The sequence below is a fragment of the Salmo salar genome, chromosome 15 (genome assembly GCF_965601325.2).
Source record: "Salmo salar chromosome 15, fSalSal1, whole genome shotgun sequence".
Taxonomy (NCBI): Eukaryota; Metazoa; Chordata; class Actinopteri; order Salmoniformes; family Salmonidae; genus Salmo; species Salmo salar.
Genome location: NC_138305.1, coordinates 6228865 through 6240000, shown reverse-complemented (window position 1 = coordinate 6240000; position 11136 = coordinate 6228865). Strand labels below are relative to the sequence as shown.

General features: G+C 40.4%; 1 protein-coding gene across 2 annotated transcripts in view; it reads right to left on the bottom strand.

Moving 5' to 3' along the window:
• The window catches only part of fras1 (Fraser extracellular matrix complex subunit 1), a 359498-nt gene that overhangs the window by 108572 nt on the left and 239790 nt on the right, over window positions 1–11136 (bottom strand). For both annotated transcript variants that reach the window (XM_082961570.1, XM_082961571.1), the window contains exons 29-30: window positions 3479–3580; window positions 2540–2758 (exon numbers count right to left, since the gene is read on the bottom strand). In XM_082961570.1, the coding sequence (XP_082817696.1) occupies window positions 2540–2758; window positions 3479–3580 (321 nt within the window). The remainder of the gene's footprint in view (window positions 1–2539; window positions 2759–3478; window positions 3581–11136) is intronic.

The window sequence follows — 11136 nt, the reverse complement described above, 5'->3', positions numbered from 1 at the left end:
ATAAATCTTCAACTTAAGTCAAGGACGTTCTTGTAGCATTATATCTAGTGTCTATCTTCAGTCATGTACCAGTACACTGCTTGACAGACAGCAGAATCAGGTTTTTACAACCAGTGAATATGTGATGTATGTGAGGGAGAAAGGGATGGAAGGAGTGATAATGATTTACAGAGTGAAGGAGAAGAAAATAAGAGAAGCATGGAAGGGAAGAGGGAAAAGAGGAGAGGGGTGTGTGTGTGTGTGTGTGTGTGTGTGTGTGTGTGTGTGTGTGTGTGTGTGTGTGTGTGTGTGTGTGTGTGTGTGTGTGTGTGTGTGTGTGTGTGTGTGTGTGTGTGTGTGTGTGTGTGTGTGTGTCTGTGTGTGTGTGTCTAGGTGAACATACTCCTATAGGCTAGGCCTACTATATTTATTTCTCAACTTTCCTAATATTAAGAACATTACTTCTCTTTACAACAGGAGTATAGCCTACCTGGCTGACATAAAAATGAATCACTGGAAAATCATCTTCCATTCGCTATTTCTTAAGTGCATAGATGACATGTATTTTATTTCCAAGCCCCTGATAATGGTCCACTCTAAATCAAAACTAATTTCACACATAGAGTGCCAGTCAAAAGTTTGCATTCACCTGCTCATTCAAGGGTTTTTCTTTATTTTGAACTATATAATTACTATTTTATACCAAGAGTGTGCAAATCTGTCATCAAGGCGAAGGCTGGCTACTTTGAAGAATCGCAAATATTAAACATATCTAAAATAAAATATAAACACTTTTTTTTGGTTACTACATGATTCCATAAGCGTTATTTAATCATTTTGATTCCTTCACTGTTATTCTACAATGTATAAAATACTGTATATTATTTAGCATATGTAAAGACAGCATTCATTGGAGAATAGTCTGATGGGTGACAACATTGGCCTATCACTGAATGACGCGTATGCAGGAAGGCAAAAGAAACAGCTCATGCCTTTTTTATTGTTGTTGTTCTGCGACTTTTTCAAATCATAGTCGCACACTTCATATAGCCTAGACCATACACCTATATGTTTTGCTAAGGTTTTGTATCACACTTCATATAGCCTAGACCATACACCTATATGTTTTGCTAAGGTTTTGTATCACACTTCATATAGCCTAGACCATACACCTATATGTTTTGCTAAGGTTTTGTATCACACTTCATATAGCCTAGACCATACACCTATATGTTTTGCTAAGGTTTTGTATCACACTTCTTATAGCCTAGACCATACACCTATATGTTTTGCTAAGGTTTTGTATCACACTTCATATAGCCTAGACCATACACCTATATGTTTTGCTAAGGTTTTGTATCACACTTCATATAGCCTAGACCATACAAAACCTTAGCAAAACATATAGGTGTATCACAAAAAAAAAAAAATGGCCAAATAACTTTTTTAAATGAAGCACATTAATTCGCTTTACCAACCGATGTAGAGTCTATCTGGCATACATAGGCGGTGAGTGAGTTTCATGTTTGGGGAAGATCATTTTCACTTAAAAAAATGCACCTTTAGAATAAAGCATTATAATCACATTGGTGGTCACTTTAGAGAACAGTGTTTTTACCTCTAATTGGTTGCATTTTGGAACATTCGCGCTTATAGCCTACAGCAGTGTGCGAATTGCTGCGCTTATAATGTGAAGAAATAGCCTAAAAGTTGATCAACATTTTAATCTAAACGTTCTCATCTGTTGTATCATTGAGTTGTTGTGTTCATTTGGGATTTATCACATCCCACAACTGCCCCAGGTTAGGTTTGGATTATTTTGAGATGGTTTTGGGGGATGCCTTGCTGCCTAAGGACCTGGACAAGTTGCCTTAATAGAACGAAACCATGAATTCTGCTCTGTTTCAGAGAATTCTACTGGAGAATGTCAGACCATCAGTCTGTGAACTGAAGCTGAAGCGGAGCTGGGACATGCGGCAATACAATGATGCAAAACACACAATCAAGTCTACAGGAAATAGGCTAAAAAGCAACACATTTGAAGTTTTAGAATGGCCTAGTCAAAGTCCAGACCTAATCCCAATTGAGATGTTGTGGCAGGATTTGAAATGAGCAGTTCATGCTTAAAAACCCATAAATGTTGCTCGGTTCCAGCAGTTCTGCATGGAAGAGTGGGTCAAAATTCCTCCACAGCAACGTGAGAAACTGATCAACACCTACAGGAAGCATTTGGTTGGAGTCATTGCAGCTAAAGGTGGAACAACCAGTTATTGAGTGTAAGGTGGCGATTACTTGGGTGTTACATAACTTTGTTTATGAAATAAAGTATTTGCATCCACTCACGCGAAACAGCATTCAACATGATATGACCTGACAGTTATGAAAAAAACATTCAATCCCTCTCTCCTTCCTTCCTTCTTTCTCTCTTTCTTTCTTTCTTTCTTTCTTTCTTTCTTCTTTCTTTCTTTCTTTCTTTCTTTCTTTCTTCTTTCTTTCTTTCTTTCTTTCTTTCTTTCTTTCTTTCTTTCTTTCTTTCTTCCCCTCCCTCCCTCCCTCCTACCTTCTGAGTAATGGTGATCTGCATTAGAATGTTCTGGTAGCTGTTTCCATCGTTGACCTGTAGCAGCATCCTGTCCCGTTGCCCCGGCGACCCATCATGGACATACTGCACCTGTTCCCGTGACAACTCCTCCATTTTGAACTGGCTTAGCGCCAGGTCGCCATTGAGACGGGTTAGGCGGCCATGTTGGGGCGGGTCCAGAACCATGACCAGGACATCCTGCGAGGAAGAGGCACACACAAGGGGATGTTTAGATACACACACACACACACACACACACACACACACACACACACACACACACACACACACACACACACACACACACACACACACACACACACACACACACACACACACACACACTGCACATACACACACACAAACAGACTGACACACAGACAGACAGATATACATGCACACACACACACACACACACACACACACACACACACACACACACACACACACACACACACACACACACACACACACACACACACACACACACACACACACACATATACATGCACATACACACACAGACAGACACACAGACAGACAGATATACATGCACACACACACACACACACACACACCTACACACACAGACAGATATACATGCACACACACACACACACACACACACACACACACACACACACACACACACACACACACACACACACACACACACACACACACACACACACACACACACACACAGACAGATATACATGCACATACACACACACACACAGACAGACAGATATACATGCACATACACACACACACACACAGCAGACAGACAGCACACACAGACAGACACCGACAGACAGACAGACAGACAGACAGACAGACAGACAGACAGACAGACAGACAGACAGACAGACAGACAGACAGACAGACAGACAGACAGACAGACAGACAGACAGACACCTGAGGGTTGTCTGGGTCGTCGATCTGAAGCACGGCCTTGGAGATGACCGCCGTCTCCCCTCCGTCCACCAGCAAAGGATTGTTGGTAAGAATCTGTGGGGGCTGTGTGACAGGGGAGGGAAGCAGAGTTACAATTCACTGATTTCGACTTTTAGAACGTTTTACTTATTGTTCTTTTAGATAACAAATAAATTGTCCCTAACGCAAGAGTAAACACATTTCTGGACTTGATAGTTGAAATGGGAGAGGGGCTGAAAAAAATCCAATAAAACATTTAACCAGAATTAGGTAGAGAAGAGGTCAACTCTGTCTCTGTCGTACTGAACTGTATAACTGAATTAGATAAGGAATGGCAGAACACCACCAGCAACAGAATTGGCCCCGATTCTAAAACAAGGGCCAACATTTCGACACTATATTGGAGATGGTGAAACCAGAGTGATGGCTGAACTATCTCAGAGACGCCCCTACTGTTATGAGAACACATTCTTCTGATCACTATCTGTCTGACATTCAAAGAAGGCTATACTTGAAATGACGGCGATATGTGGTCCTTTTCCCATAGTAAACTTTGTTGATTGCACTGACTGTTAAGTCCCACTGGATAAGTGTCTGCTAAATTACTCAAATGTAAAAGTAAATATTTCCACAGTGGTGAAACATGGCCAATCCTCTGTCAGCTGTCAGCCTGGGTGTTGATATAACAGAACACAAGGTTAAGCTATTATCCCTACTTAGGCAAAGGCTACCTGAGCTGTTACATGATGACAACAGCGTTAAAGTTGACGTACAGTGCGTTTAAGCAGTGATCTCCCTCCTCATTTAGTGAGTGAGCGTCAGAGCGGAAGACCACCTAGTAGGAGGTGAGTTATATGAAACGTTTCTCACAGTGCTGTATCTATATGTAAGGTAAAGTCAGGCACATATAAAATAAGTCACTAACTCCAACAGCAGTGACTCGTTTAAATTGGCCTCTGCCAAACTGCCAAACATTTGTCGGGAGTGAATTAATCCCATTTCCTCTCTCTTCTGGTGGACCAACGTGCCAAACTTGGCCTTCGTTAGCCGATATAGAAAGACAGGGAGAAAACTCACGACGCATAGGCATTGGCCTAATCGTCCAACCAATCATCTCCCACAGCACATTCCCCCCTCACCCTCCCCCCGTACGATAGCATACCACAACAACAGATCCATGCCTCGCAGTACTGGGATTCTCTACATTTAAAGGCTTAGTGCAGTCCAAAAACGAGATTTTCCTGTTTTATATATATTTTCACACTATGAGGTTGGAATTATACTATGAAATTGTGAATGCCCTTTTTAGTGTAAGAGCTGTTTTGTTAAGACTGTTTTGTTTCGGTGGGATGAAGTTTTGAATTTCATAATCTCAGTTAACCCAGTACGATTAAGTTTTATTACATTTGATTAAGTTCTGGGCCCATACGTGTTAAGAGAAGAGATAGATTGAGGATCGGACCCAGAACAAAGATCTCCACCTCTTTGCAAGTTACAGGCAAGTCTATGGACCAAATGTACCCCTTCCTGAAATTTTGATTGGTCCAAAGCACCGGAACGAATGCTGTTCGTTATATCATGACATATCTACGGTACCATTATGTTGACGTTGTCTGTCCACAACAGATTAAGGTATAAGTTAATAGACAAAGAGATTTTCAAACCTCTCTTGTTTTCAGGTTACATATCCCTCCCAATAGGCTCCTCCCATTAGGCTCCTCCCATTAGGCTCCTCCCATTAGGCTCCTCCCATTTGGCTCCTCACCCAGACCACCCCCAGACAGCCATAGAAAAATTATTGCTTGTGAAATTGTTCTTTGGCTAAGAAGTTATTTTTGTTCCTTTTAGACCATTTCAATTGAAAACAATCACAGTAAGGTATCCACTTCTTACCAAGAAATTATTTGATATTGAGATAAAAACGGCTGAATTGGACCTTTAACTAAAGGCAGATACTTTACTCAGTAAGGTCACTCTGTCACACCCTGACCTGAGAGAGACGGTTTATTTCTCTATTTTGTTAGGTCAGGGTGTGGGGTGGGCATTCTATGGTTTATATTTCTATGTTTTGGCCAGGTATGGTGTCCAATCAGAGGCAGCTGACTATCGTTGTCTCTGATTGGGAACCATACTTAGGCAGCCCTTTTCCCTCCTTGTGTTGTGGGATCTTATTTTTGTACTGCTTTGTGAAGCCTGCAAGATGTGACGGTCGTTTACCTTTGTTTATTATTTTGTTTAAGTGTTCTGATTTAAATAAAATATCAAGATGAACACTTACCACGCTGCGCTTTGGTCTACTCCTTTTGACAACCGTTACACACTCCCACTGGGGCCAAATTTAAATTGATAATGTACCAGTCTTTTATGCGCTGTGTGCAATAGCCTGATACACAGTGATGTAAAGTACTTAAGTAAAAATACTTTAAAGTACTACTTAAGTAGTTTTGGGGGGTATCTGTACTTTACTATTTATATTTTGGACTACTTTTACTTCACTACATTCCTTAAGAAACTATTGTGCTTTTTACTCCATACATTTTCCTTGACACCCAAAAGTACTCGTTACATTTTGAGTGCTTAGCAAGACAGGAAAATAGTCAAATTCACACACTTATCAACAGAACACCCCTGGTCATCCCTACTGCCTCTGATCTGGAGGACTCACTAAACAGAGAACACCCCTGGTCATCCCTACTGCCTCTGATCTGGAGGACTCACTAAACACACATGCTTTGTTTGTCAATGATGTCTGAATACTGGAGTGTGCCCCTGTCTATCCGTACATTTCAAAAACAAGACAATTGTGTCGTCTAGTTTGCAATCGTCATCACACTGCTCACTGCCCTATCCCATCTGGACAAGAGGAATGCCTATGTAAGAATGCTGTTCGTCGACTACAGCTCAGCCTTCAACACCATAGTACCCTCCAAGCTCATCATCAAGTTGGAGGTCCTGGGTCTCAACCCCGCCCTGTGCAATTGGGTCCTGGACTTTCTGACGGGCCGCCCCCAGGTGGTGAGGGTAGGAAACAACATCTCCACTTCGCTGACCCTCAACACTGTGGCCCCACAAGGGTGCGTGCTCAGCCTCGTCCTGTACTCCCTGTTCACCCATGACTGCGTGGCCATGCACGCCTCCAACTCAATCATCAAGTTTGCAGACGACACTACAGTGGTAGGCTTGATTACCAACAACGACGAGAAGGCCTACAGGGAGAAGGTGAGGGCACTCGAAGTGTGGTGTCAGGAAAATAACCTCTCACTCAACGTCAACAAAACAAAGGAGATGATCGTGGACTTCAGGAAACAGCAGAGAGAGCACCCCCCATCTACATCAAAGGGACAGAAGTTTTAAGTTCCTGGGCGTACACATCACAGACAAACTGAAATGGTTCACCCACACAGACAGTGTGGTGAAGAAGGCGCAAAGCGCATCTTCAACCTCAGGAGGCTGAAGAAATTTGGCTTGTCACCTAAAACCCTGACAAACTTTTACAGATGCACAATTGAGAGCATCCTGTCGGGCCGTATCACCGCCTGGACTGGCAACTACACCGCCCTCAACCGCAAGGCTCTCCAGAAGGTGGTGTGGTCTGCACAACGCATCACCGGGGGCAAACTACCTGCCCTCCATGACACCTACAGCACCCGATGTTACAGGAAGGACAAATTGTTAGATTACTTGTTAGATATTACTGCACTGTCGGCTAACCATGTGTATGTGACCAACACAATGTTTGATTTGATTTTTAAATTAAGGAATTTTAAATGATTTATACTTTTACTTTTGAAGGTTAAGTATACTTTAAACCAAATACTTTTAGACTTCTACTCAAGTAATACTTTACTGGGTGACTTTCACTTTTACTTGAGTCATTTTCTATTAACATATCTTTACTTTTACTCAAGTATGACAATTGGGTACTTTTTCCACCACTGATGTTATATGCTGCCTGTAATAGTCTGGTATGTACTGTGTGTAATAGCCTGGTATATACTGTGTACTATAGCCTGGTATATACTGTGTACTATAGCCTGGTATATACTGTGTACTATAGCCTGGTATATACTGTGTGTAATATCCTGGTATATACTGTGTGTAATATCCTGCCTGGTATACTGTGTACTATAGCCTGGTATACACTGCGTGTAATAGCCTGGAAAAAACTGTGTACTATAGCCTGGTATATACTGTGTACTATAGCCTGGTATATACTGTGTGTAATAGCCTGGTATATACTGTGTACTATAGCCTGGTATATACTGTGTGTAATAGCCTGGTATATACTGTGTACTATAGCCTGATATATACTGTGTACTATAACCTGGTATATACTGTGTGTAATAGCCTGGTATATACTGTGTACTATAGCCTGATATACACTGTGTACTATAGCCTGGTGTATATACTGTGAGTAATATCCTGGTATATACTGTGTGTAATATCCTGCAATATACTGTGTACTATAGCCTGGTATATACTGTGTACTATAGCCTGGTATATACTGTGTGTAACAGCCTGGTATATACTGTGTGTAAAAGCCTGGTATATACTGTGTACTATAGCCTGGTATATACTGTGTGTAATAGCCTGGTATATACTGTGTACTATAGCCTGGTATACACTGCGTGTAATAGCCTGAAATATACTGTGTAATATAGCCTGGTATATACTGTGTACTATAGCCTGGTATATACTGTGTGTAATAGCCTGGTATATACTGTGTGTAATAACCTGGTATATACTGTGTACTATAGCCTGGTATATACTGTGTACTATAGCCTGGTATACACTGCGTGTAATAGCCTTGAATATTCTGTGTACTATAGCCTGGTATATACTGTGTACTATAGCCTGATAAATACTGTGTACTACAGCCTGGCATATACTGTGTACTATAGCCTGGTATATACTGTGTACTATAGCCTGGTATACACTGTGTACTATAGCCATGTACATACTGTGTACTATAGCCTGGTATATACTGTGTACTATAGCCAGGTATATACTGTGTACTATAGCCTGGTATATACGGTGTGTAATATCCTGGTATATACTGTGTACTATAGCCTGGTATACACTGTGTACTATAGCCTGGTGTATATACTGTGTGTAATATCCTGGAATATACTGTGTGTAATATCCTGCCTGGTATACTGTGTACTATAGCCTGCAATATACTGTATGTACTATAGCCTGGTATATACAGTGTACTATAGCCTGGTATATACTGTGTACTGTAACCTGGTATATACTGTGTACTATAACCTGGTATAAACTGTGTGTAATAGCCTGGTATATACTGTGTACTATAGCCTGGTATATACTGTGTACTATAGCCTGGTATATACTGACTACTATAGCTTGGTATATACTGTGTACTATAGCCTGGTATATACTGTGTACTATAGCTTGGTATATACTGTGTACTATAGCCTGGTATATACTGTGTACTATAACCTGGTATATACTGTGTGTAATAGCCTGGTATATACTGTGTACTATAGCCTGATATACACTGTGTACTATAGCCTGGTGTATATACTGTGAGTAATATCCTGGTATATACTGTGTGTAATATCCTGCTATATACTGTGTACTATAGCCTGGTATATACTGTGTACTATAACCTGGTATATACTGTGTACTATAGCTTGGTATATACTGTGTGTAATAGCCTGGTATATACTGTGTACTATAGCCTGGTATATACTGTGTGTAATAGCCTGGTATATACAGTGTACTATAGCCTGGAATACACTGCGTGTAATAGCCTGAAATATACTGTGTAATATAGCCTGGTATATACTGTGTACTATAGCCTGGTATATACTGTGTGTAATAGCCTGGTATATACTGTGTACTATAACCTGGTATATACTGTGTGTAATAACCTGGTATATACTGTGTACTATAGCCTGGTATATACTGTGTACTATAGCCTGGTATACACTGTGTGTAATAGCCTGGAATATTCTGTGTACTATAGCCTGGTATATACTGTGTACTATAGCCTGGTATATACTGTGTACTACAGCCTGGCACATACTGTGTACTATAGCCTGGTATATACTGTGTGTAATATCCTGGTATATACTGTGTACTATAGCCTGGTATATACTGTGTACTATAGCCTGGTATATACTGTGTACTATAGCCTGGTATATACTGTGTACTATAGCCTGGCATATACTGTGTGTAATATCCTGGTATATACTGTGTACTATAGCCTGGTATATACTGTGTACTATAGCCTGGTATATACTGTGTGTAATAGCCTGGTATATACTGTGTGTAATAGCCTGGTATATACTGTGTACTATAGCCTGGTATATACTGTGTGTAATATCCTGGTATATACTGTGTACTATAGCCTGGTATATACTGTGTACTATAGCCTGGTATATACTGTGTACTATAGCCTGGTATACACTGCGTGTAATAGCCTGGAATATACTGTGTACTATAACCTGGTATATACTGTGTACTATAGCCTAGTATATAATGTGTGTAATAGCCTGGTATATACTGTGTACTATAGCCTGGTATATACTGTGTACTATAGCCTGGTATATACTGTGTGTAATAGCCTGGTATATACTGTGTACTATAGCCTGGTATATACTGTTTACTATAGCCTGGTATATACTGTGTGTAATATCCTGGTATATACTGTGTACTATAGCCTGGTATATACTGTGTACTCTAGCCTGGTATATACTGTGTACTATAGCCTAGTATTTACTGTGTACTATTGCCTGGTATATACTGTGTACTATAGCCTGGTATATACTGTGTGTAATAGCCTGGTATATACTGTGTACTATAGCCTGGTATATACTGTGTACTATAGCCTGGTATATACTGACTACTATAGCTTGGTATATACTGTGTACTATAGCCTGGTATATACTGTGTACTATAGCCTGGTATATACTGTGTACTATAACCTGGTATATACTGTGTGTAATAGCTTGGTATATACTGTGTACTATAGCCTGATATACACTGTGTACTATAGCCTGGTGTATACTGTGTACTATAGCCTGGTATATACTGTGTACTATAGCCTGGCATATACTGTGTGTAATATCCTGGTATATACTGTGTACTATAGCCTGGTATATACTGTGTACTATAGCCTGGTATATACTGTGTGTAATAGCCTGGTATATACTGTGTGTAATAGCCTGGTATATACTGTGTACTATAGCCTGGTATATACTGTGTGTAATATCCTGGTATATACTGTGTACTATAGCCTGGTATATACTGTGTACTATAGCCTGGTATATACTGTGTACTATAGCCTGGTATACACTGCGTGTAATAGCCTGGAATATACTGTGTACTATAACCTGGTATATACTGTGTACTATAGCCTAGTATATAATGTGTGTAATAGCCTGGTATATACTGTGTACTATAGCCTGGTATATACTGTGTACTATAGCCTGGTATATACTGTGTGTAATAGCCTGGTATATACTGTGTACTATAGCCTGGTATATACTGTTTAATATAGCCTGGTATATACTGTGTGTAATATCCTGGTATATACTGTGTACTATAGCCTGGTATATACTGTGTACTCTAGCCTGGTATATACTGTGTACTATAGCCTAGTATTTACTGTGTAC